The sequence below is a fragment of the Ptychodera flava genome, chromosome 15, assembly GCF_041260155.1.
Source record: "Ptychodera flava strain L36383 chromosome 15, AS_Pfla_20210202, whole genome shotgun sequence".
Taxonomy (NCBI): domain Eukaryota; kingdom Metazoa; phylum Hemichordata; class Enteropneusta; family Ptychoderidae; genus Ptychodera; species Ptychodera flava.
In genome coordinates this window covers 15,936,509-15,964,174 of record NC_091942.1, presented here as the reverse complement: position 1 = coordinate 15,964,174, position 27,666 = coordinate 15,936,509, and the positions used below count along the sequence as shown (strand labels likewise).

General features: G+C 38.7%; 4 protein-coding genes across 7 annotated transcripts in view; 2 read left to right on the top strand and 2 right to left on the bottom strand.

The window, feature by feature from the left end:
* LOC139151317 (coiled-coil domain-containing protein 137-like) lies at positions 1 to 9,078 on the top strand. The gene is made up of 6 exons (XM_070724013.1): positions 1 to 216; positions 2,447 to 2,595; positions 3,490 to 3,763; positions 6,257 to 6,339; positions 6,488 to 6,567; positions 7,351 to 9,078. Exons 1-6 carry the CDS (start codon positions 125 to 127, stop codon positions 7,600 to 7,602), a joined length of 930 nt encoding a protein of 309 aa, XP_070580114.1. The 5' UTR covers positions 1 to 124; the 3' UTR covers positions 7,603 to 9,078.
* LOC139151314 (micronuclear linker histone polyprotein-like) lies at positions 9,079 to 16,719 on the bottom strand. Its single transcript, XM_070724003.1, has 3 exons — positions 16,573 to 16,719; positions 11,853 to 14,440; positions 9,079 to 11,240 (listed from the first exon to the last, which is right to left on the bottom strand). Exons 1-3 carry the CDS (start codon positions 16,634 to 16,636, stop codon positions 10,899 to 10,901), a joined length of 2,994 nt encoding a protein of 997 aa, XP_070580104.1. The 5' UTR covers positions 16,637 to 16,719; the 3' UTR covers positions 9,079 to 10,898.
* A 207-nt stretch (positions 16,720 to 16,926) lies between these two features.
* Positions 16,927 to 23,206, top strand: LOC139151319 (IQ domain-containing protein K-like). The gene is made up of 6 exons (XM_070724014.1): positions 16,927 to 17,074; positions 19,061 to 19,318; positions 20,327 to 20,424; positions 21,267 to 21,319; positions 21,703 to 21,865; positions 22,474 to 23,206. Exons 1-6 carry the CDS (start codon positions 17,020 to 17,022, stop codon positions 22,732 to 22,734), a joined length of 888 nt encoding a protein of 295 aa, XP_070580115.1. The 5' UTR covers positions 16,927 to 17,019; the 3' UTR covers positions 22,735 to 23,206.
* LOC139151315 (transmembrane protein 104-like) overlaps positions 23,135 to 27,666 on the bottom strand; it is a 16,032-nt gene continuing 11,500 nt past the window's right edge. For all 4 annotated transcript variants that reach the window (XM_070724007.1, XM_070724008.1, XM_070724005.1 and 1 more), the window contains one exon: positions 23,135 to 27,508. In XM_070724007.1, the coding sequence (XP_070580108.1) occupies positions 26,754 to 27,508 (755 nt within the window). In that variant the 3' untranslated portion in view covers positions 23,135 to 26,753. The remainder of the gene's footprint in view (positions 27,509 to 27,666) is intronic.

Genomic DNA, 27,666 nt, shown 5'->3' with positions numbered 1-27,666 from the left:
GAGGAACGAACCCGGATGATGGGTATCCCCATACACCAGCTTGTACCACGTTTTGATCGGAATCTTAGAAACTGCGCCACCCATTCGATGCAGCTGTAGCGACATCCACCAAACTGCCAACATTATGGGTCGACACAATAAAGTGAAGAAGATAGACCCTTTTTACAAAGGGGTTGGGAGAAGAAATCAACCACAGAAAAATAGCAGATTGCTCAGGTAACCGTATACTGGATTATTGGATATACAAAACTTACAGGGACAGGCATGGACGATGAGATTGCTTGGGTATTTGTGTAGGCATGAAGTCTGGACGATGAACCGTGGATGAACAGATGTGGATGTGAATTGCTGCAGTTCTGTGGCCAACGTAAAACTTTCTCCCCGGCGATTTTCCGAAAGTCGACGTGGGCTTCGGAACTGCAGCAGACTTTAGTTAGAACATGGAGGTAGGAATCTTCCTACCTCCATGGTTAGAACATGAACCTACCACATCATGGTAACAAGAAGAACAGAGTCTTACATAAACACGAAAGTAAAGCGAGTCACCTCCATGGTGTAAATTTTATGTAAAATTTTGGATGAAAGATGTTATTCACACCGCAGCGGTACGAATCAGGAATCAAAATTTCTTATTTACCCGCAGCTGTGGGAATAAAGAATCTAAATTTCTTATTCGCCCCGCAGCAGTGCGAATAAGGAAAGCAAATTTCTTATTCACCCGGCAGAGGTGCGAATAAGAAATCTAAATTTTGTATTCACCCCGCAGCGATGCGAATAAGGAATATAAATTTCTTATTCACCCTGCAGAGGGGTGGATAAGTTATTCATCCCGCAGCGAAAATCGTCATCCCCCGACATGGATCAGTCATGGACATGTTAAACAGACAAAATGAACTTGTGTCGTAAAGTTCCAGGGAGAACGACATCGGAATGTTTACTTGCCAAAAAAGCTTGGAAACAGAAAACCCAAAAAGAAGTTCAGATGGCCTTGTTGGCACTTGTGTGTCAGAGGTTTACACTTAAAGTTGACTTGACTGTGGCACAAGACGACTCTTTTAATTGATTATAATGTTTTCACGATCATTGTGCAATCCAACCGAACAAAATTATGACATTAAGCTGTGTTTCTAGCCTTGGTGTATATCAAAGCTATAATGGCCATCGCATAAAGGGTCCAAAGTTCCCTCTTTTCCTGATCCATATGTGTATTTGAGGCCTTCAACTGCAATGTTTGTAAGGGTAGGGCACGCATTTCTAACATTTATTGATGCCATGTATCCTATATTATAGATTTGAATATTCCAATGTGTATTAGAATGATCTGCAGACAGGCTCAATAGCTAAGCCGTACTCATGTTTCAGTGGCATAGGCTAAACTTACTTTTTTATTTCTTATTTTTGTCAGTGTAGCTGTCTCTGCATCGCATCACAGTGGTTACAGTTCATGGGATGATACTTTTTTCAACTGATTTTGTTCTCAGGATGTTCAGGCCATCTTTAAAATGAAAGGTGTGGCCAAGGCGATGTGTCTAAGAATGCATTTGCACAAGGGATTCAGAAACGGGGCAAAGATAGGGCTTGAGCGAATGGTCTGGGAAAAGAGAGAGAGAGAGAGAGAGAGAGAGAGAGAAAAAAACAGGGGGGAAACATTTCGTCACCTAGTAGGAGGCGAACGCAGCAGCAGACAAAAATGCACTATTGTCGGGAAAGAGACCACTTGCTACTTCATTTACACGGTGCGCCACTCAGCCTATGCCTTGGCGAGAGAAGTTCACAGCGCATGTTGTACTATACAGACTTTGTTGCATGTTTGTAAGCTACGATTTCATTTGGTGCATGTGAACTGCTTTCTGATTGGGTTTTAGCCTGCGGGGCAAATAAGAATTTTAGATTCCTTATTAGCACTGCTGGGGTGCGAATAGCCACTTCCATATTGGATATTGTTGGTGTCTAAGTACATGTACATGATGGGCACACCTCCATTGTGTCGAAACTAAAGTTTTCTGTTGAATCATGGAACCAGTACATGGCAGTATCACCCCTTGGAATGATAATATAAGACTGTATGACATCTTATCGTGTCTTCCACTTTTTTACTTTTATTTTTGTCACCGCTTTGCTTCAGGAACCAGTGTCAGCAAAGTCAAATTACATCTCCCAATACACAACAAAGTAGACAATCAGTTCCTAACAAAATCCATACTTTCGATACAACTTCTGATCAGTTGCATTCCATTTGGTGTGTGGTCAAGGATATCGCCATATAACTGTCCTCTGCACTATCACCATGAGAGATGCGTAAACGGACAAACCCTCCTTATAACTGCCTGATGCCCCAAGTATATGTTCATTTGCATGCATCTGAATGTTTGGAACATTTTCAAATTGGCTTGCATTATGGTTGTTTCAAAAATGTGGGGATGAACGTTTTTCCCATTCATTTCAGGCTTGAGCGGAAGAAGGTTTTCAATTTGAAACCAGAGAATTTTGATGAACAAGAAAAGGTCTCAAGCAGGTTTCAATTGTTTCTGGACAAGATGAATGCTGTAGAGCAACAAATATCATCGGGCAAAAGAAGCAAGAACAAGTTTGTCCGTAAGTTGTTCATTTGTATTGCCTTTTTTTCCCCACACACACATGAGAAGTGTGACATTCTTATTCTTTCATGAGAAAACTGTAAGAGTTTCTGAAGGATTTCCCGCATTTTGTGGATAAAAAATAGGAAACAAGATGCTCTTGGGCCATCTGTGTTTTGCACAGATATAGAAGTGGATTTCTCACTTGCTGTGTCGTGTAGAATAATATACCTGCTGAATCATTGAGAATGAACATAGAACAATCAAAGTACATGATGACAGAATTTCTTGGATGGGATGGTGCATTGTAAATTGACTTGTGAGCTCATCACATAGGATGTTGTTGCATTGAACAGTTGCTCAGAGAAAGATGTGTTAAAATTGCATTCTGAAAAAAAAAAGGTAAACATCAGGTGCCCCCAGTTTCCCTGTATTAAAACTTTTTTATCATCTGTTACACATTTCACTTCAAGACGACGGTAGTACAGACAATCACCAAGTAGAATATGTATATACAATACATTGTTAGTATGACACACCCTCTCCCTCCCTGAACTCTGATCCCGTTTTGTTTACCAAATCTGGTCATCAAAAGTCACAGTTTCATGTTGCCAAGTGAATTTTTTTCCTACTTCCATTTTGTGATAAAATATGCATTCTCAAAAAGGTACTTCAGAGTGGTATGTACTGAATGCCTTGATGGCATTATACAAAAATAAATACGAAAGAGTACGGGACACTAGTAATTGGATATTACAGAAAAAACAAAGGAAGCAAAACAGGTTTGTATGAAATGCGTTGTCCGTAAGTTTCACAGTTTGTTAACTTGCTTGAAATTTGAATGCATTTTGAAATTGGAATGAATTTTGAAATCGTGTGAAATAGTCAATAAACATATTGTACTCTTCAACAGATGTAGATTTCACTCGCCACTTAAAGCCAGAGGACAAGGGAGCACCTGCTGTGGAGCCAATGAAATTTGAGCAAAAACCAGGGGAGAGTGAACGTAGGTTCATCCATCGGATGAACAGGGTGACGTATCAAATAGTTGAGGAATCCAAAATGGTGGCCAAACTTGATACAGAGCCAGATCCGGTGGATGAGTTCGAAGAAGAACAGAAAGGAAAGAGTGAAAAGAAGAAAGGAATTTGTGAAACGAAGAAAGGAACGAGTGAAAAGAAGAAAGAGTATGTGATTTATAATCATTGGTGAAAACTGTAATGTAATTTGAGTAATTCATCATGAGCTGTGGAGAGTAGACGCCAATATGTTGACATTTGTGTTTTCCATATGCACTGTTTAGTTTTTCTGATACAACACAAATATGTATGCAAATACCTGAATGTTGAACATTTGAATTGTACATGTGCAAAAGCACATGGATTTTTTCCCATCATACACAGTAATCTTACACACATACAAGCAGCTGTAATTGAGTACAGAGATTGTGCATTACATTGAAAGGGAAATTTTCAAGTCTTCATCAGCATTTATGCAGAGTACTCTGGTGATATCCAGCTCATGTGTATTTACTGTCATATTAAGGTAAAACGCACCTCATGGACGGATTCTTTTCTGATATACCTGTGGGGGCTCTTGGAGAAAGAAAAACTTTCACACCATCTTAGTCTTTTGAAAATCCAAAATTTGACTTTTTCCCATAGAGTTAACACAGTCATGGCGGCCTTTTTTATTTCAAATATCACAAAATGTTGGGTAGTATGTTTTGCTAGTTCCAAACTTTGCACAATGACCCCCAATTTTATTGTTGATTTGGTAAGAGAATGGTTGAAAGTTTCATTTCAGAAATTTTGAGCAAAAGTTTACGTCTTTTACTTTCGAGGCGCATACTATCTCACGGTACATATTTAATCCCATGATGCAACACGATTTGTATGCTGGGAGATCACCATTCTGCCACTTAGGGCACTATATGACTAATGCTGTGTCCAAAAATAGCTACGTGCTGAAAATTGAGGTCGTAGGCATGTACACGTTTTTCATCCTCGTTAGCAGTTACTTCTATGATATAGTTCAGAAGGCGTACACTTTTAGGTTTTTTCCGGATCTTTATGGCATGATTCTATCTGAAGATTCATAATATTCAAAAATTGAAGTTGAGTTTCTATTTTTTGACCTTTTTTGGGATATTTTTTGGTATCTTCTCTCTGGATTTTGATCGACAATGCCCGGAAGAGTACGGAAGCAATTGCCATGCTTGCTCCGCGTAAATGTATGGTCTCAGTTTTTTGTTTGACCGATTTTTAAAAATTTCATCGCAAATATTTGGTGAAAAATTAGATTTTTGATGATACTTAGCCTGTTTCTTGATGAGAAATGTGGATTTTGAAAAATTAAAACCATATCATCATTATACTGCATGCCTATGTTGACCCCGAAATCGAGGGAGGAGATAGAGTTTGAAAAAGGACAGTCACATCAGAATGAAACATGTATTTCGCCATGTTATAATTTTGGCTTTTGTAAGCATATGGACTATACTCATGTTTGCGCTCCCTTGTGTCACGACTAAAATCCTACGTTACCATGCCGTACCACAAGCACCGTCATACGCCGATGACTGTAATGTGTATGTGCCCATGTAGATGATGTAATAGTCTTTGGGTAAACCTGTACGATTTTTCGATCGCACAAAGTTTGACCAAATATTTATATTTGCTTAATCTGTGAACTACAAGGGCCAGAGTAGAACAGGCAGGTACGTAGTTTTGCCAACTGTCGACATAGGCTTTTGTTTCGACGTGTACATACCTAAGCTTATGTGGTTGCCGATACTGATGTTGGCCGGTCGTATAATAACAAACACCAGCTGATAGGGGTATTACATACAGAACTTCACGATTGCTTCAATTGAAAATTGTGACCGGTTATTTATATGCTCACAGCCGGCGTCAAAAGCTTTGCTGAATTTGAAGGGGTGCCGCATCAATTCAGTGCAGCTTGTAGTTCGCCAAATGTGTTTCTGTTTTCGTGATCAGGTATCAGAAATAACAGTAATTGTGCAAACAAGTTCCATCTTTTAACCACAAAAGTATGTCGTAGATGTTCCTGGCTGGTGATAAATACATGGACGCGTGTACAACGCAAAGTTTCCACTTGCAATGAACAAATTTTTGAGGAAACCACAATCGCGGTGACTAGACTGGACGTACAATCTGATCGCGTTGCTACTGGTTCTCATGTGGTTTATGCGTCGCACAATACGGCAACAATGCAATGTGCAATCTGATCTTCCTGGGAACAAATTGTATTGCATGATGGGTAATTTTTGTGTACATTAATGGGAGTGACAGATAGTAGAAACAGTGTGTAATAGTCACATTTTATGTTGGATCATGTATCGAAGACTGAATATACACAAAAATACTAAAAAATTGAAGCTACAGGTTCAATAGACAATAGACAATAAGGGAGTGGCATAAAAGAAATGGATCTGAAGAGAGATATCAGTCATAAAAAAGATTGATTTTATTGGAGATGTGCATAAGTTAGTATCCCATAAACCCTTGACTATTCACATAATGTGCTCGTTAAACTATAGGCCCTCATTTTGCTCAACAGTCTGTGGTTGAATATAGGTCAACTGATATTCAGGATGAGAAATGATTATATTGAAAGTGCTTATCCTGTTAAATAATGTGAGCTTTTTCTAAATGCAGGAGGCTTAACAAGATGATAGAAAAAAAGAAAGAAAAGAAGCAGAAAAAGATGGCAGATATTCTTGAAAAAGAAATATTCAAAGGTAAATATATTGGTAATATTTGACTTACATTTCATACTGTTGCTATTTCTGATCACCAACAGTTGATAAAATTCAGTGTCCAATGTCAAGGCTGTTATTGAAATTTTGGAAAATTGCAAAACTTCACACTATTTTGTTACATTTCCAGATCATGTGAAATTTGGTGAAGTAGTGATGCAACCACCCAGCCTAAAAGCAAAACCGCGGAAAGGTGCAGATACTGCAAAGGTAAGTTTACACTTTGTCCAAGCTTCCCAGTGTTGCAGTAGTGATTTGCACTGAAGTAGCCTTGTGGCTGTGAGGATATTCCCTTCATCAAAATTATCATCAGATCGGAAGTGTACTGTATTTCACTATCATTATTAACTGTCTTCCTGCCTACTCAGTTGAAAATTTACATTGATGTCTATGGCAGGGGCCATTAAACTGCCATCCGTACATTCTTGTAATGGTATATGAAACATGCCAAGTCAGTGAAGATAGGTTTTTCCCAAAGACACTTTTTTATGATGAGGCAGGATGGCCAGTGACTGGCCTGGTGGGAAACAGAGTTTGTAGGGACTGAAAATTCACAGATGGGCCATAGTAGTACCTTTAAGAAATTGACTAGTACGAAAATTTCCAATAAATCGGCACATTATTCAGTCTTATCTCTATATGAAGGGATGTAGAAAATAGCCGGCAGCCAGCAAAAATCACTAGCTGTCAGCTAAAATTTGCCAGCTGTGAAAATCTAGACTTAGTAAAATATCACAACATTTTGTACAAATTTTATGTACACATACACTACTTGAAACCGCCTGTACTTTAATTTTGCCACTTGTAACCAAAATTTTCTACATCCCTGATATGAGAGAGACAAAAGCCATGATAGTTTAAATCATTTTTGGCTCCACTGTCAACATCAAGATTTAGCAAAAAAGATTAACCAGGTGCAAGGCTTTTCAGAATGTAAATGATCTAAAATTCATACTAATAAAAACTTCTTCTCATACAACTTTCTCTTGTCAGGCTGGGCAGAAATCCTTGATTTTAAAAACAATGCTCGACAAATCAAATGACAAATCTCTTCAGGACCAAAATGCGAAAAGGAAAAAGTCTAAAAAAGGAATGAAAGTACCAAAAACGAAGAAAAGGAAGCATATGAGCGTCGCTGAAAAGAGACAGTTTGACAAAGCACAGACTCTAGCAATACAGGCCTACAGACAAGCCAAAGCTGAGAAAAGAAAAGAACGGCAAATGAAGAGTTCCCTGGAGGATTGAATGTGTCTGGTTTCTGACACCAGTACATCAAACTACAATAGATCAACCTGACCTTCAAATATCAAAAATGAGCAAAGTTTGCCAGGTCCTTGATTTTAGTGGACTTTTAGTTTATGCGCAGGAACATTGGCTGTGGAATATATCAGCACACAGAATGTATGAAGTTTTTCCATCCCCATTATATTCAGATGTGTGTCCCAAGTGGTAGAGTTCACTCAACATTACCCTGTTTATGTATACTTTCCAAGTATACCGTGCAGGATCCAGAATGCAATCTAGCAGCTGCACTATCTTTGACCTGCAAGCCATACTACACATCACAGTTGTGTCAGCATTTGTAACTTTTAGCATTTCTTCTGTTTTCTCAATTTTCTAATAGCGCTGTTCATGTTTACAGGTGTGTTACTAAATATAGATTTACGCGCGTGACATCGGACACGGCTGCTTGAAATGCAGACAAATTTTATCAATGTTGCATGCATGGCTGTTTTTGCAGCTTTTACTCGGAGTCATGAATGTTCTTTAGTATTCATTGTTACACTAGTAATCCCCTACTAAGATGTATTTTCATCATTTTAGCATGCATGATTTCCGACAGCGTAATCTAAAAATTCAGACAAATATTTATTTTTGCATATTAATGAGAGAACGGTGACATCAATCGTGAACAGCCCTATTCATTTTGGTCTCCCAAATGGCTCTTTCTCTTCACATATACAGCAAACTTACCTACACTGCTAGAACAATTTGGCAACGACATACACTTGAAGATGTTCACAATGGGTCAATGCACTGGTCTGCAAAACTTCTACCACTTTCATGTTTGATTTATTTTGTTTTGGCAGAACTCATCTTTCAACCAGAGCAAAATACTGATGAAAATTTTTGTATTTTTCTGTACTTAGCATGTCTGTCAGCAAGATGCAGTGAAAATAAAATTACTTATGTATTCAACAAAAAATGTCTACGAAAACATAGTGGCCTTTGATAGTGCTGGGATAACGTATTTAAGCAATAAAGCACACCCAGCGATGGTATACCAAGAGATTTTGACCAGTTCACGACATATATGCACGAGCGATAGCGAGTGCATATATGAAGTGAAATGGTCAAAATCAAGTGGTATACCGTCGCTGGGTGTGATTTATTGCTATTATATCATAACAGTATATTGAAATTCTGGAGTGGAACGTCATAAAAGGAATTTTTCTCAAGCTTAGAGCTAGTGCGCATGCCTGCCGTGGTATATCGCCAATATACCACGGTTCTTTTTGCGTCTCGACCAATCAGATCGCTGTATTTGCACCATCAATATACTGGTATGATATAATTGTACACATGTGGTTGCTTTGGCAGCAACATTGCATGCAGTCCGGATCACCATTCTTAGTGTGCACGGCTTCTCCATTGCGTGCCAGTTCTATTGATATCTTGACTGATATTGGGGACAGAAATAAAATACTACTGAAAGCAAAATCTGTGTGTTGTATTTTTATTTTACAAATTTAACAGAAGCATTTGAAATTGTAGCACACATATTCAGAATCTGTATTCTGTACTTCTGTTCAGATAATCGCCTTCTATTACTATGAGGCATTCTAAATATGCTACAGCTAAAAATGGTCACTGATAAATATATATGATATGGTAACAGCCTTGAAGTCATCAATTGGATGAGATATCCAAGCTGTATCTCAAAATTTCCTGATGCAGTAGTGTAGTATACAAGAGATTCAGTTGTTAATCATTAATATATTCTGGAAATTCATGTGAAAGTTCAGAAAAATCACAGCAAGGAAATTCACTCTTAAATTGTGCAAGTCCTTCACAAAGCTGAATTTGTGAAACAGCTTCACATTGAGAACTCTAGGAGATGCAGTTTCTAAATTTACTTTATTATCAGTATATTCATTTTACCTTGTCTACTCATTTCCTATAAGCAACACAGCAGGTAGGTGTCCAGCATACTGGCCATATAAACTGTAATCTCAATTATTGCAGGGTTTGCACCTAAGGCCAGCAAGAAAGAATAAAGTATTCCTCAGAATCCCTCACTTTGGAAATATCTTTGAATTGTGGCAAATGCATACTTGTGCGTTGCAATTATTTCAGTGCTGTCAGTGATGGTGCTCTTTTGTCTCTTGATTTGTCCAACCCAAACGACTTCCAATGAAAGTTGTACAGAGTCCAAACAGGATGACGATCAATAAGTTGAATTTAGTGTCAGTACAGTCAATTTTCAGCAGTAATATCACTGTTTTGTAAAGGTTAGAGCATCAGGACTTAGTTTGTAAAAATCTAGACTCAAAGTCATTGGCAACAATGTAATTAGTGGGAGACTTTGCTAGTTTGTATAAAATAAAAAAAAATAATTTTGTTCGCCACCTGTGTGACTTTGCCACATAAATCTGAGGAACAATACTTTTTTTCTCTCTGGCCCAAATGTGAAGAAACTGAACTCAAATCTGTACTGGAAAGTGGAGGAGTACGAAAACATTGATACACATTGAATATCTATTATCTATGATGTATATTCCAAGGAAATATACAATGTGAATTCAATACGTATCAGAAAACAATTAACAGAGTTGGATTTGTGCGCCATGCAGAATTAACATATGAATATGAAAATACAGCAGATGTAGCAAAACCTGCATTTTCAAAGTATGAACTTATCAAAATGTTGCTACGGGTTGCATCACTGTGTCAAAATAAAAATTGTGGACAGAAACAAAATACTGTAACACTTCTGTGGCCTTGATATCCAGTGGACCACAGACAACAAATCTGAGATATTGAGATTCACAGTTTTGTAAAGAACTCACTGTAAGAACATTGCCTGTTAGAAATACCAATTTCTGTGTACAAAAAATTTCAGTTGGCAGTGTGCTGTCTGTTGATGAAAGGGAAGAAATAAAATTCATGAGTTTTGTTTGGCAAAAAATACAAAAAGTCTTCCTTCATATCATTTCTGAACAAAAGGATCACTTGTATATCCGGTGTATTGTTTAAAGAGCCTACTGCAGGGCCTTCCTCTTCTGAATCTACAAATACATAAAATTTCAGACCCTGATACTGTGTGCCAAAAATTGCACTAATGAGTATTAACTACCAGTAATATCTACATTTAACTATATTCACTGTTATTCTAACTAGCGCTAACAAAATGTACAGCTCATACTATTTCTCACAATAGATAATGAAAGCACCCTCGTTAGAATGTAATTTCTCAGTTATAGTTATCTGTGGGAAATTTTCCGGCCAACAGTCTACAATTTTGTTTCATCTTAGATGTCTCAGTCTTCAAATTTCACAGACCGGACGGCATCCTTATCGATGTGAAACTTCTTGCTTTGTGTCTTGGCTGGCTCTGAGTAGCCCAGACCAAATCCCCGTCTGATATCCCACTTCATTGACATCGCCTGGCAGTACTGGTTTTCCAGTTGTTGGTTCAGACTTCTCGCTTGGCTGTCGTTCAAAGCATAGCTTGAGCGTCTTTCCTCTGAACCAGCATCTGCGTTGAGCTGCTTCTTTCGCATTCCAAGAAGGCGGAAAAATTTGTCTTTTTGTGCCGATCCCTGAAAATTTGCAGTTCTCCATTGGCCCATACATGCAGCATTTGTCATACTTGGCGTACTCTGAAACATACAACAAGTAACCCAACAACAGTTTTGAAATAGACATGTAACACAACACAAAAATGTACTTGTGGATAATGATGGTGATATACATTGTTGTTCTGTGCCTCACAAATGACAAAGCTGTCATATGTCTTAGTGGATAAACAGCACAACTAAACAAAACAGACTTTCAAAATTTGTCACAGAGAATCTCATCAGGTCCCGACATCATGGCAAAACACAAGAACAAAGGGTTTCAAATCTCCTGAATTTAGAATAAACATTTAAGATGCCTAGATTAGAAGCAAGTTGATGAGCTGTCTTTTTATTTTTTTGTCTCCTCACAACCATCTGCAGACTAGAGTGCCCTCTAACTAGAACTGGTGATATTTCTTCACTCTCTGAGTCAAGTTAGGAAATTTCTTTGCATCAGCCCTGCAACATTATGCATAATACATAGACCTTTCTGTTTTCAGTCAGTGTGATGGCAAGACTGTGATTTGGCTTCAACAGAAAGTTGTTGCTGATTGTGAACAATCATGTGATACAATATGTCAGATAAAAAATTTTAGGGGATAATTTGCCTGTCCAAGGACAAAAGTAATCATAAGATGTTCCATTTAACTTTACCTGGTTGGTGTTGTTTTCATTCTGGTCATGATCTGATTGTTGTTCCACTTTGCATTGAACACAATGAACATCAACCACTCCAGTACCGGTGTTACTTTGCGTCTCCTCTACCCTGGTGCTCCTTTCACCTGGCGTGTTGATGAGACCAGTGTCAAGATCAGTCTTGGTGTCGCCCTCCACGCCGGCAGATTCACTCTTCACGCTGATTGTGTTTTCAGGAACTGTGCCTTCCCCTGGGGAGCCAGTGACGTTTGCTTGAACCTGCGTATCATCGGTGATGGAAAGGTTACCCTTCGAGTCTGATCCCTCATATCGCTCCGTACATTCAGGAGTGTTCTTACGCTTGCGTTTCTCGTTCTTCTCTACCGCAGCTTTCTCTGTGAGCTGTGTAGGGTCTTCATCAGCTTTGTTCTCTGAGTCCTTAGTATGTTTTCCCTTTCTTTTCCTTTTAGATGGTGACACATCATCAGCTCCCTTCCCATCATCCTTTGTGGAGTCCTGACTTCTTTTCCTCTTTGATCGGTTTTCTTTCCCTTTCTTCGTCACTGCCATCCCTCCTTGATCCACAGTTGAAGGTGTCGTGTCAATGACGGTTTCTCGCAAAATATGGGTAGTATCCCTTTTGTTTTTCTTGACCTTCGTCACTTCACCATCAGTCTTACCCGAGTCTGCCGCTTTTTTTCCTTTCTTCTTCTTCTTCTCCTTGGGAGGAAGTAAACTGTCTGGTAGCTGCTCAATTATCACTTGACACCCAGTAATAACCTCAGGGTGTTTTCTCTGGTTTGATTTCTTATCTTTTCTTGTGTTCTTGTCCAGTTGGTGCCCAACCCTGTGAGTTCCTGTAATAAGGCTGTCAACACTCTCCCTGCTTTCAACACTATCATTTTTTTCTTGATCCTTCTTCTTCTTTTGCTTTTTCTTCTTCCGTTTGGTTGCTTCTTCATCATCTACTTCTGGTGATACATTCTCTTTGCTTCCCAAAAGTGTCTCACAGGAACCTTCACCGAAATCATCCGTTTCAGTCCCACACTCTTTCTTTTTCTTTTTCCTTTTCGTCTTCGCCTCTTTGACTTTATTTTTTTGACATGATGCATTGGCAATTTCAGTGACTACGAGGGTGTGCTTTTCAGTGGACTCGCTGTCTTTTCCTTTCCTCTTAGATTTCCTCCTCTTGTCACTCTTTGTTTGATCTTTCACCTCTTTATTTTTTTGACGTGATGCATTGTCAATTTCGGTGACTGTGAGGGCGTGCTTTTCAGTGGACTCATCATCTTTTCCTTTCCTCTTAGATTTTTTCTTCTTTTCTTTCTTTGCTTGATCTTTCACTTTTGGGCTATTTCTTGTGGCCCGACTACTCTCTCTTGTGACGGTTTCCTTAGACTGCCCGCTATTTTTGACCTTTGTATGTTTCTTCTTCAGAGTCACAGAAGCACTCGCTGGTTCCCCCTGATTTGGTGTACTGGCATCATTGATTTCATCCTTCTGGCGATGTCGCTTCTTCTTTTTCTTCTTTGGCAGCTTACTAACCGACACTTCATCAACTTCTTTTTCAGTCGTGTCACAAACATCATGAGTTTCAACACTTTTATGCTTCCTTTTCTGTTTTGATTTTTGTGGTTTCTTGCTTGCTGTTCCTGATATACTGTCCACCATGCCGGATGAAATAGCTCCACTTTCATTGTCGTCTCCTGTCTTGCTTCCACGACTCCGCTTTCCCTTCTTCTTCTTTTTCACTGGTTCATTATGACAGAGAATGTCTGCAGCCACTGTACTATCATTACATCTAGAACTGCCATCTTGTTTTCTCTTCCTCTTTGCTTTCTTTGCCTTCTCTCCAATCACTGCTGCGCCTAAAATTACACTTTCTTTTCTGTCTTTTGGTTTGTCTTTATCCTTGGACTTTTTCTTTTTCTTCTTTTTCACTGGTTCATCATGAGAGAGAGCGCAAGTATTCGCTTTTCCATAATCACACTCAGAAATGCTATCATGTTTTCGTTTCCTCTTTCCTTGTCCTGTCCCCTCTTCTGTCACTGCTGTGCTTGAAGTTATTCGTTCTGTTTTGGCTTTTACTCTATTTTTATCCTTGGACTTTTTCTTCTTCTTCTTCTTTGATTTTATCTGCAAATCAGTAATTGTTTCCAGTTGAAAATCCTTCAAAATCAACTTTTCATCCTCTACTTTTTCCTTAGCTTTCTTAAGGCCTTTCTTCTTCTTGAGTTTGTCTTTGGTTTTCTTTTTTTCATGTGTTGACTCTTCTACCATATCACAATTTGTTCCACTGTCAGAACTCTGCACCTGAGATCTAGCCTGTTTTGTTCCCTTGTACTTTTCCCTGTCTTCTTTCACCTTTTTCACTTTTGGCACACTGAATAAATCACTTACATGACCCTGTGTCATTGTCACGTTGCTTAACCAAGTATCTAGCTTAGTGCTAATTCCATCAGCACCATCTCTGTGTCTCTGCTTCTTTTTCTTCATCATGCATTTACCTCCGCGTTTCCTGGCAACTTTTTCAACAATGGCAGTGAGCATCTCTTCAGCTTCATGTTGCTGTAAAGCTCCATCTTGCTTTGTTGTTTTCAGGTTACCTAGGTCCAAGCAGAGTTAGATGTATAAATCTCAGTGTATTAACATTCAATGGCAAAAAAACGAGACAAAACTCTCAAGCTCATGGTTAAGGACTTGTGACCATAATTTGAACACACAATATGTTGGTAAACAACCACTAGCAGTCTACATCGGATGATCCCAGAGTTGAGGTAAAGCAAATGGACTGAGCTAGCAGTCTTCAATTCATGACCCTGCTCTGTCGCACCAAGAAATGGGAAAATCACTGGTTAGTAAAGGCAAAGCAACTCCACACATCGTTCCTATATTGGCAGTGTTCCACCTAGAAACGGGGATGGGGATTCCCCCTCTGTTGACATGTTGGCAACCCCGGGTAATTTGTCAAGGGGGGACCAGCCCCCAATAAAACAGTTCCAGTCACACCTTAGAGATAGAAGTAGAGCACATGAGCTGGTGAAATCCCCCTAAATTTTCTGGTAAAGGGAACCCCCTGTTGATCCCATCCTGGATGAAACACTGTATTGGTTGTCTGTGTTTAATTTATGGTATCGTGTATATTTTGTTTCATGATCTTGTGTATACCGGTAGAGCATATTAGGCACGGAGAGACACAGCTGTAATCTTCGTGTAAGTGCAGTCTGTACTCCAGAGTGATAGAATGCTTATGACACTTGAGGCTACTGATGAATAAAGTCTGGCAAACTTTTGAAACATAGTGTTAAAGGATCATAGTGTCGAACACAGTCTATCCACTCTGGAGTGCAGACTGCACTGACATGCAGATTACAGCTGTGTCTAGTAGCCATGCCTTATCAGTCCCAGACACAAGATAGGGAAACAAAAAATACACAGTTCTATACATCAAACGCAAACCATCAATATATGAACAATGTGTTGAGTTGGTTTCCCTTTGCTATTAAAGTCCCATCCCCCTGCATATATATGAAATGATTGGAGAAAGGTTGGGCGTAGGTGCAGGTGCAGGCAACTATGCTAGCAAAGGGTGTTTATTTGGTCCCCCTCCCTCAATACGCCTGCACTATGCTGACCTGCAGACTGTGACCTGATGATATTGACAGGACAATAAAGTGAAGTGGAATAATTGCTTTCACAAATCAGAAGTGTTTTCCGTTACATCTTGCTAATCATGCTACATATACAGCATAATATTACCATGCCCTGCCCGTCGCATTTTGATTGGTCGAGCTGAACCACGTGACTGACCACAAATACACAGTAATGGTTTGTTTACATGCCTGTGAATATGAATAATAAGATTAACAACTCAAAGTATCTTAACTTTACACCTCAAACATAAATCACAAAATAAAATGGAGCACTTGTAGGTCAAGTTGAGATACTTTTTTCTGAAAACATCTCTGTATTTGCCAATTTTTTACAGCGCGCGTGACAGTGTGTCACGTATTGCTCAGTTTCTGGGGCCCAGCTGTCGTTCGCTCCTGAAATTTTCGGAAATTTTGACGGTTTTCTTGGGTTCGCTGATAATATAATGGAAATAACAGACTCCGCTCTGACCATAAACATTTACTTTTGGGCGCGGGCTCGAGGAAAGCCAAATTAACGGGCTCGGCAAGCCTCTCCCGTTAATTTTAGGCTTTTCTTTCGCCCTTGCCCACAAATAAACGTTAATGGTCAGCGCGTCGCCCGTTATTTCTATAATAAACCTGTCTATTATTGTTTCTGTTATGACATGATGCAAATTTCATTTCCATCTATTTTATATAATATGTTTGTGGACATTGAACTTGCTTATAGTCCCTCCTCACACTCCCATGATTGAGTATGAGAAAACTGCAAAAGCAACAGTTCCAAGATTGTCTTTAGTATCCCATAAACCATCATGATAATCTCAGTATATAATTTGAAATATGCAAATATAAATATTATATATACATTGTGATAAATGACTGAAACTATTTTTGAAATGTTTCAAAAATGACAAAACTTGCACATAAGACTTGGGTTCAAGATAAGCATGAATGTAAAAGGTGTAGATCCGCAGGTTTCAAGAATATAGATTTTCATTGAAGATGTAGAGCTAGGCTGAATGGTTATGGTTATCGTCAAAATGCCTGAAACTATACCACAGTTATCAGGGCTGTACCGCTGCTCTTTTCATCTTTGGACTCACGTTTTTTTCCCTTTGACTTCTTCAAATGTTTCTGCATTGCTATGTCACTTCTTGATTTGAACATACTTTAAAGAGACTGTGTCATCACGTCAGGCCCACGCGTCGTTCCCGGACGTGTACCTACTGTGACCTTTGAACTTGGGGTCGTGATAGGACGCCCTCGACGATGTGATATAGAAAGTGCTTGACAACCAAATCAAATTACCATGTCCTAATAGTTGTATCATTGCGCATTTAGTTTTTAATAAGATTCCTACCGTCTTGTAAACCAATAAAATAAAAATGTTTTAGTATCTATGAGTTCTATTTATATTTTGCAAGTGCTACTTTTCAAAATTTATAATAAAGCCGGGCCTTACTGTTGCACTTATTCTTTACAACGGATGTGGAGACTTTTGGAATGAGGTGTTGTCTGGCACGCAACAACAACACTAACAACCGGCCAAGATGTCGGTCGTGATAGATAAAAAAGAACCCAAGTTATGGGATGAAATATGCAAAGGTAGGTTTGTTTCTGTATTTTCTGTGCGCGCGTGTAAAGTCACTTTGTCTGTTTTCCTCGTCTTGTTATTTCAATGAGAATACAACGACGTTTTTGCGAGCGCATTACTCCCAAAATATAAAACTCTCGTTGACTCGTTCGATCCTGCTGTTCCATTCTCTGATTCTGTACGGTGTACGCGCGTGTAAATAAGGGGGAACCATTTGATTTCTGGGGGGGGATATGGAGGATTTTGAGAAAAAAAATTTGTCACCAGGTGAGAGAGAAGAAAAAAAAATGATCCTGTCATGGCCTGAGAAAAAAAAAAATTGTCATAACAGACAGAAGAGAAAAAAAAATTGTCACAATGCACCAGAAATAAGCAAAATTTGGAGACTTATTCTCATGTATTCTTTGCCGGCGCGCCGCCATAGGCGGCGCAAATGTTTTTACCACAAGCAATTCTTATGTTTCTTTCCCCAGCACTTATGATATAAACATGCACTACATAGGTCTACTTTAACACCTCCGTACACTCAATGTTTTCCTTCCCTTTTCTGACCCAAGAAATCATATTGCAGGATTTCTGTTGCAATATCTCAATGGCATAGGCACTATCTAAAGGGGACTATTTGACTTCTGTAAATTGTGAAAATTTAAAACACAAGACAGGAGTCAATAAACTAGTATTAAAACCAATATATTATTTTCTTGATATAAATTTGTTAGAAAGATGTACCTTGACAATGAAAAATTGAGGAACAACAAATATAATGAAATACAATGTGTGAGCCTTGTTTTTCTGACCACAAACACCGGATCGCAAACATACCATATTCAGGCTTTTCATTAGAAGCTGGCAGCTGGAGAAATGACACCAGAAGGTCACAGATTTTACGTTCCTGTATATTCATTTGTCTTCAGTCTCTGGCAAACAGAACTGTTTTTCACAAATTGTATTGTCATTGTTTGGTTGTTGAATATTGTGACTCAAAAACTGATCATGCAAAAAATGTAAAAAATATCAGTGTTCAATGTCATTTTTAAACAGTTTTACCGAGTGCAAAATAAACTGAAACTCCTCTCAGATTGCACCATTAAACACATCAATTTCTCAAAATTTCCAATACGAGAGGGGGAACCCCCCTCTCGTGCTCTCCCCCTTGGGGTATTCTATCAGTTTCACTTAGTAAACAAATTAAAAAAACTCTCAGATTGCACCAGACTGCACCATTGCACACATCAATATCTTAAACATTTCCATGCAAGATAGGGGAAAGCCCCTGTGACACTTCCCCCTAAGCCTCTCTCATGTTCTCCCCCTGTACTTTCAAATTCTGCCCGGTCAGATATCCTAGTGAAAACCCTGTCATAATATCCATCCAAATTAAACAATATACTATATGATTAGATACTGCGTGATCTTTTATATCTTTATTTTATTGTGACTTTGAATTTCATTTTGATGTGTTCACCTTTGTTGAACCATCATGAGATAACTGATGATAGTCTAGCAGGGTACATCAGGATTTGATAGGTCTTTACTGTTGCTGTATTTTGTGAATTTTACAATTACATGTATTGGTATTTAACTTTTCTAAGTGGGGGATCGGTCAAAATTTCAGAGTTAGAGAGGGAGGTTACTCAAATTCATCATGGTTGGCGAAGGGCGGGGGGTCACTCGAAATTTCGGAGTTTCAGGCCGTAAATAATGACGGGTCCCTTATATACAACGCATTACAAACTTGATGACCAATAAAAAAAAAAATTTGCACTGCTACTCCATTTGGAAAAAAAAAATTGATGCAGGTCTGACAGTAGAAAAAAAAAATTGCTGTCACTCTGACAGGAAAAAAAAATTTGCTCCCATACCCTCTTCCTCCATACCCCCCCCCAGAAATCAAATGGTTCTCCCCTAACATAGTGTTGCGACAATTGTCATAAACCATAAACCGAAAGGGAGAATTTGATGCATAGTTATAATATTCTGGGGTTTTTTCCTGACAGAATTTGCTTTACAACGGCCTCCATTTCAATTAGAGGACGATGCTGCGTCAGTGGTCACTGATATCATCCAGTATGACCCAGCCGCCCATACACCGGTCATCTACGGTAAAATGATGCGAAAGATTGACACGGATTGTGACCCAGTGGATGACTTCGACCCCGCACTGTCACATCCAGCCCTAGTTGGACACACGATATTAGAGAAACCCCCGAAATCGCCTCCGCCAACCCCGCCACCACCTCCTCCTAAAGATACATGTAAGTTTACCTTTGCTGCAGCATGTACTATGGATAGAGGGCAGAGATTATATTTATTCATCAATATTCCTGTTGATGTCTATATTTAAATGACGCCTTTTAATCAGAGTGAGTCGGAGAGAGAAACCTGGCAAAATTATCTGCAAACATTATCGCCAAATTAAATATGCGACATCACTCATTCAAATGTTCATGATTATTTAAAGACCATTCATTATTGCACTTTACTATTCGCCTGTGAGTGAAAGTGAAAATTCCTGTGCTGTCAAAGCTGGCAATGTGTACCTGCCAACGTGTCCTGGACGGGTAAATGTTTTTAAAGTATCTGATGGATTGGTGGAAACAGTCACAAATTTTCATTTGGCTGAAACAAGGGGCAAGGTACACTCGGTAAAGTCTGCAAGACATATGTCAGAAAATGAAAAGATGAAGTTTTACATAAATAACATATACATGTAGTTTATTTATCAACACAAAAAGTGATCATCTAATATGTGTTCAAGTTTGTTTACTGACACCTTTCAGGCTTCATGCCATTTACATGTTCTACATTTTGGATTTGTGTATCGAAAGACCACCCTGAGATCACACCTGGCATGACTTCAATAGACTAATGAATTTTAATATAAGTAAATGTGACTTTTACACACCACACATGTATATAAACCCTTTGATTTGTTAATAAAGAAGGATTTTGTAGTAAGTGTTCAAAGGAAACACTTTTATTGGCTTGTCTGTACGTCCTTCCATCACGGCCGTAATTTCCCTCCGCCCCAACATATTAGTGTCAGGGCAGCTGCTATTTTGATTGGCAGGCAAAAGTTACCTGTCCGGATGTCTGGCTGTTAATTTCACACACAACACTGTTTAAGTCACATTTAAACATATAATTTAAGCCCGTAACCTATTCTTACATTCAAAAATACACTCTCACTGTCTGGGCGTTAAATTCAGAATGGACATATTAATCTGTCGTTGACAATTGTCTTCTTACATTCACTGTAACAGGCTCACCAAGAGAATATTTAGAGTATTATGTCTTTCCTGTTCTTTTGCCTGGTATGTTGGAAATGCTGAAGCAAGCAAAAGACGAAAAATGTTTTGAGGTTTGTGATATTTGTTTCACTTTTGAAGAACTCTATACTGTCTAGAATAAAATAGTTAATTATTCACACACTTTACATTTTTTGGGCTTCACAATAAAGCAGAAGTTTCATGCTCAGTTCTCCCAATAACTTAAAGCCCGGTGCGGTTTAATCCAAAAATCTAGCAATATACTTATATAACGATTGCAATTTCAAAGGAGAACAAAAGACAGAAACACCTCATAATCTTCTTATCACCTTAGTTAATCCCGATCCCGGGCCTCATCGAGCCGGTATTTAAGGTAATATGCACCTCGAAAGTGAATGACTTAAACTTTTACTCTAACTTTCCTCAAGGAATCTTTCAATCATTCTCTTTCAAAATCAAGAATAAAAATAGGGGGTCACCATGCAAATTTTGGTACTAGAGAAACAAATAACCCAAGATTTACCGATATTCGAAATTCAAAATGGCCGCCATCCCTGTGTTAACCCTATGGTGAAAAATAAAAATTTTCGAATTTCAAAAAAGTAAGCCGGTGAAAAGTTTTCTTTCACCAAGAGCTTTAAAATGAACCCCCACAAGTGGTATATCAGAAGAGAATTGTAAAAGTTTGAGAGTCCGAATGTCTGTCCCCGAGGTGCGTTCTACCTTAAGTATTTATAATCATATCTTTTTGTTCTTGGAAGTGCTTCATTTTTTGTTGACAAATTGTCAGGAAGTATTCAAAATAGTAACCTCAGTAAAGACCCAATATTGATTCAAAATACCGTCTGTTATTGGCTATTGCTGTACCCTTTCCACCATCGCATATCTTTCATGTTGTTGAATGGTAAAAGTAGTTCTTTGTCCTTTTCAACAGAGAAAGAGATTCAGATTTAATGGCTTAGATTTTCTGACAGAATATCTCTGGAGGTAGGTGGTACATGTTGCATTGATATCACTTCATTTTGGAAAGATGTCCTGAAAACCGATTTTTAGGTTTACACAGCTTTGAGCCTTGTGTTGATGGAATATACTGCAGCTGTTCATGATTACAGAGTTGTTAAAGTAGCTGCAAGTGTGCAACATTGGATACTGCTGCTTGAAATGTGAACAAATTTTATCAGTGTTGCATGTATGGCTGTTTTTGCATCCATAATTTCCAGACAAATATTTATTTTTGCATACTCTGACGTCATTTGCAAACAGCCCTATCATTGTAAAGTTTGAAAAATCACCATATCCCCCTTTGGATGTGTTTGTGTTATCTCATGGAAATTCACTCTTTTGTTTTTCTTCCCCAATGTTTAACACAGACACAATACAGACTATTTTGGAAGAGAAAATGACACCTTAGACGAGATTCCATTTGTACAGAAGATACTGGCAGAGAACCCAAGACCACCGTTGCCCCTGTCATTGATATGGACAGAAGAAGAGGCGGCCATTGTTATCCAGTCATTCTACAGGGGTTATAGGGTTAGTATTGATTACATTAGACATTATCAAAGAGAGTTTCTGTTGATATCTCAGTGTCTTTCCTTGTGACTGTGTTCATATCAAACCTGCTGCAGCAACAGTTGTTGATTATTTGTCATAATTGTGTGTTTGATTAAAAAGCTGAAGTCATTGCACTGTTACAAATATTTTTGGCTGAACATTTGAAAAATCCAATAGTACCAAGCAATCATGACCAAAAAATGAAGGTTGGAACGTCACAGTTTCTTGATACTATCAGAAGAGAGGAATCGGGCCATTTGACCAAATTGTAATTGCTTGACTGCACCTATCCTGAAAAAAGGTAATATAAAAGCCAAAGCAAACGCTTGATTGGAGAACACTTGTGTTTTGCTGAGCTGGCAGGCAATACATGTACATTCAGCATTCTTATGTATGTTTCTATTCATTGGTAATGACAGGTACCTAAAGGGGCCAACGGATAATTACTACATAAAAGATTTGGACCCACTGTGTCAGCAAAAAATAATATCTTCTATGCGAAAGTGGAAAGGGTAGAAGTAACTGAGAATTGTTTTCAGAGTACCATTATTTGTGATGTAGCATGTTGTTGTTGTTGTTCTTGGCAGATCCGAAGAGATCCTGAAGTGCAGGAACTGAGGCAGTGGCAGAAAGAACTACGGGAGGAAAATGAAGACATCTCGGTGAAGGTGGAAAACTTCTGGCGCCAGCATGAACCCCCAGACAGTGATGAAGAAGTGGCCGCAGCAGCAGCAGGTGCACAGGGCGGGAGGCGAAGTGTGGAGTTCAGGCGTAAAACAAGTACACCAAGGACGCCATTGTCAAGGTCGTCGTCGCAGGCAAAGACAGTTCAAAGTCCAGTGCCATAGCAAGAATGAGTATTTGGATGGCAGACTGCAACAGGAACTGAGAGAGATCAGGCATAGCTTTCATAGAAAATGTTGTCTGTGTGTCCTGATTCACACTTGCTTGATCTAGATCTATAGTGTGTTGTTGATGCCAGCCTTACCTTAGATGGACACGTAATGGTCAAACTTGCAGCAAGTGATTGAGGGGAGGGGGGAATTGTGTATATAAAATGTAAAAGATACGTGAAACATGAAAAATCTATCCACTCGTTTGAGCATTCATTTGCACAGATCACCACAGCCAAACCAATTGCACGATATTACCATAATGCAAGTGGCTCCTCTCTGAGTGTAACCTTTGTTTTACACATTGTCCAAGCAAATGTATGCAGACACAAAAGGAAAGACAGACTTTGTAAAATTTCTGTGCATTTTTTTTATTTTAAATAAAGTCACATTTATTGAGAATGTGTGTACTGATTTTTCTCAGCAAGTTTCTGTATATTATTTTCTTCTATTTCAAAAACTTCGCTGGCTAAGACATCATCAAAAATTGTCCTCATACGCTCATGATCCTGGAACAAGCCAGCTACAGCCTAATACAACTACTGTTCTCAATTAGCCTCTATGCAATACTACGGCTCATATGCCCTGCAGTGAGAATGGCCTTTTTGAACCATGCATTTCTAAAGGGGGCACCAAGCCATTAATTTGTCACCCATGGGCAAAGCCTTACAGAATTATATGAGTAACCGTCACCAATTGTAACGTTAAAAAAAAAAATTGTTCTGCATTCACTGTACATCAGCCCAACTACATAAATGATGATGATACGAGTTGTTCTGAACCCTGGTAGTAAAATGGTTATCTGAGAGGATCATAAAAATTCAACTCATTTGGAAGAGCATCATATCAATTCTGTACCCAGCACCTTAAAACAATACAAAATGATGAAATTTTGCGTGCGCTACCGTAAAAAATCTCTCTGATTGATTGATTGCTATGAAATGTGTGTGTTTGTAAGAATTGCAGTAAAAGTTGTGCGAGGGTCCACACAACACATCGTTTTATTGCACCACTCAAACCATGTATATCTTTCTCCTGTGTGAGCTTTGGGCACTGGTGGTGTCAGATGTACAACTTGAATATCTGATTTACATATACCAGGTATAGAAAAATGCACTTGACCATGACAGTTTGGCAAGATGATGTGTATCTACTGCACGTAACTTACAAATACCATTGTACAATTTAATCTCTACAATGGCAAAAGAACCCCCTACAAGATGAATTTCAAATTATTTTTAAAAATGTATCGGCTAACATGCCTTAAATTGAGTAAAAGGTATACAGTAACCAAAGTATTCCCTATGGAGCAATTGATTTGAATCAAAAGGCTTTGTATAAGGAAGCAAGTCCTGCCCATAACATACAAACCATCCTAACACAATCTTTTTATATTTTTTTTGAGTAAATATTATATAATATAATACAATATACTGTATATTATAGCGCTGTCAATACCAGTGAAATTTGTGATGTCAACCTCCGAGATTATTCTTGATAATGTATCAGATTATCAAGCATTGTGGCCAGAGATATTTTCTACATCTACAAATTCATTGGCATCACCATAACTATCAGAAATAATAGCAACAAGGCCGAACAAAAAAAATTGTGCTGTTCCGATAACCCAACCTACCCTATTTTTTACCTGTTGACCCTAAACTTTTAAGAGCTACGTAAACATGGAAGTAAAAGGAAAAGAAAGAAAAACCTGTAAAATCACGTGTTCTTTACTTGCCATTTGATTTTTTGCTTGAACAAGGATGTCTTTTATGGGTTTTTTTCCTTTTATGTATGATACATTTTTCTGGAAATGTTGTGGCCAGTGTTTGACTACCCTGAACCCCTGAAAAATGCATATTTAAAAATAAAAATATTTTTGAAAAAAAATTCTTGCTGACCTACCTACCCTTTTTTTGAATATCATGTTATCGGAACAGCACAATTTATTTTTTTTGGCCTAATGTACCCCCTCCAAGCCCATAATGGACTCAAGCAAACTTTGCACTTGTAATATACTCAGCTTTGCTTCATTCATTATAGGCTGGGAGGGAGTATATTTTTGCTTAATTACTATATTACATATAATTCCTAGCTGTAAATATGAATTTTAAGAAGCTGCATTGCCGTCAAGGCAGCTGATGTTAGAATGAGTTGTAATGTCTCATTATTTCCACACACAACAGCTTCACTGCACAAACCCTGCACACCAGTTACAGCCACCAAAGATATGCAAGTCATCGGTGAATTTTATCGAGACTCGATTGACAGTTTTGCTCAAGTTGGCGGCCAAACATGATTCAAACCATAGACCCTCGAGAAAAATGAGGGTCTATGTTCAAACAGAGGGAACGTCACTGCAATTTGCAATAACTTTTGTGGAAAGTAACTTCACTTCTGCAAATTTCTGGCATTAACTATACAGAACATCCTTATGCTAATTAGAGAATTTATTCATTAAGCAGACCGTGCGCATAAGTAGCTAGTGTTTCCCACGACCCTGTTTTGCCGAACGTGATTCCATTTCAAGCACTTTAAAATCACGGAATCAACCATTATACAGGTGGGTGGAAGCATAGACCCTCGAGGGTCTATGGTGGAAGTCGGTCAAGTACTGGTGACTGCAAAAGGGGGTGAGAAATGGAATGGTCATCCCTCCCTCTGTATACTCTCAGCTTGAAATTTTGACCAGAGTGAAGTAACTACAAGTGTGACAACATGCTTATCTTTCAAATAACAAACATGGCGCCGCCCAATCGTCGCAGATCAAGTCGGTGCAGTGGATCTGCACACTGAGGTGCTACGACCAATCAGTGCAGTGAAGCCGTTGGTGATGGACAATATCCGTGGTCTCATAACTTTAAAAAGCAGATTCTACAAATGGTGCACATAAGAACTGGTCACTGACCAAAAGTGTTTAAAGTATTGCCGAATAGTATAGTAACTTGCATTGCTACAAAAATAGGACGAAGAATACACATTTATATACTCCAATATAGACTGAAAGATCCGTCACTTGAGGGCGCTCTCTATGCTTCCCTCTGACAGAGCGCCCTCGAGCGACGGATCTTTCAAGTCTAACTCCAAAAGGGATTGATATTCCCCCTATAAGAAGTGCTGCAATGTTTATACAGCAATGAGTTTTTCAAGATAGTCGATCTTTACTCTGATGATTTTCACAGCATATCAACTTAGGATACTGTCAAATTGCATTACACAACTTCAATGCATATATGCATAATTTTGACTTCTGGTAAAGCTATGAAAATATACTTGTAGATTTATTTTGATATGAAGGAGACGGGGCTTGAAAATGTAAATAGATTTTCACAAGACTGATTGCTTGCAGTTCAACAAAATATACTGGCAAAATCATTAACTAAAAATTTTAAAATATGAGCTTCTTTCTAAATATTTTTTTTTAAGTTTGCACATTTCAACCAGTAGCTTGATAGTTGGCGAATATATAATATCCGTCCGTAATTTTATGGGTAGGTTGTGATAATTTTTGACAGGTAGGGTCATTCCACGCTCAGACCCCATCACAATGGATAACAATGGGATTTTCTAAAATGTGTGGTTGTGAAGGAGGATGGGGAAACCCTGAGGTGATATAGGCACCATTTGATGACTCTGATCATGGTGGCTGGATAGCTTTGCAATAAAATGTTACCCCTTTCACTGCTGTGTCTTCTAAGAAATGCTAACCATATCACTGAAAAAACAATGGTTGCACCACCGTGGGGGCAGTGAAAGGTTCCACAAATTACCCTGAGCCTATCAAAATCTTTTGAGTTTTTTTTTTCCTAAATTGTCCAAATTTTGATTATTAACCCTGTAGTAAACCACACATTGCTTTGACACAGTTACAACACGTCACACTTAGTTGACAAAATCCCAAAAAAACCTTTGTGTCACAAATTCTGTAGTTTTTTTCTAAAAAATAAACACCGTTGCACATATTACTATTTCCATCAAGATTTGCTTATAATGTGATTGACTGTGACAAATATGATACATGCAACAGCCCAAATATTGACAAATATGACCCAAAATTTGCCCCGAAATGGGGACATGTGCTTGTTTTCCCACCTATGCCCATAATATTTTGTAAGGTCTTTTCTGGCGTAGTACACTAACAATGCTGGTGTAAAATACTGTATACCGACGCCAGCATAGGAACCAGTGATTCCAACCAGAAGCTCAAGGTCATGGGTGTAAAACGCCACGGCTATTGGTGGCAGTATTGTCACCATTGGGAATAAAATCTTGTCTACAATCCATGGAAACTTCCTCCCCTCCTTGTGGAAGAGTGTTTTCAAATTGTTCCTGAGTGTTATCGCGATGATCGGGAAGTTTGTGCTCAGGGTGAAGACGGGAAACAGAGCCAGGTAGTACTGGAAAAACTTGACGCTGGTTACATCCGAGTTTTTAAAGTTGAGCGTGTAGAGATCGTCCAGATCGTTGCTGTCAAAGCAGAACGCCGCCGTGAAACACAGGACGAGGTAGAACACCATTATGATGGAGAAGTCGCAGAAGAAAAGAGTTGTCAGCCGTGACTTGTTTTTGATTGGAGTCACCAACGACGGCAGGGAATGTTGACACATGAACGAGTAGACGGCTACACCGAACAGGTTCGGCATGCCGTCAAAGTCGAAGAGAACTGGGTTCCCATTGCCTTTGCCTTCACCCAAGAGTACGAGCGCAATGCCTATCATCAGACCAAATGCTGAAATGAAAAAGATGGAAGAATTTAGAATATGTTGATATACTGTGGCACTTTTCAGTGATGAAACACCAAAGCTAAAGCTTCATTTTGGGCAAAGGTGCTACGTTTAGGCCCTCAGACAGGAAGCTATGACCACAACAACAACAAACACTTGGAAT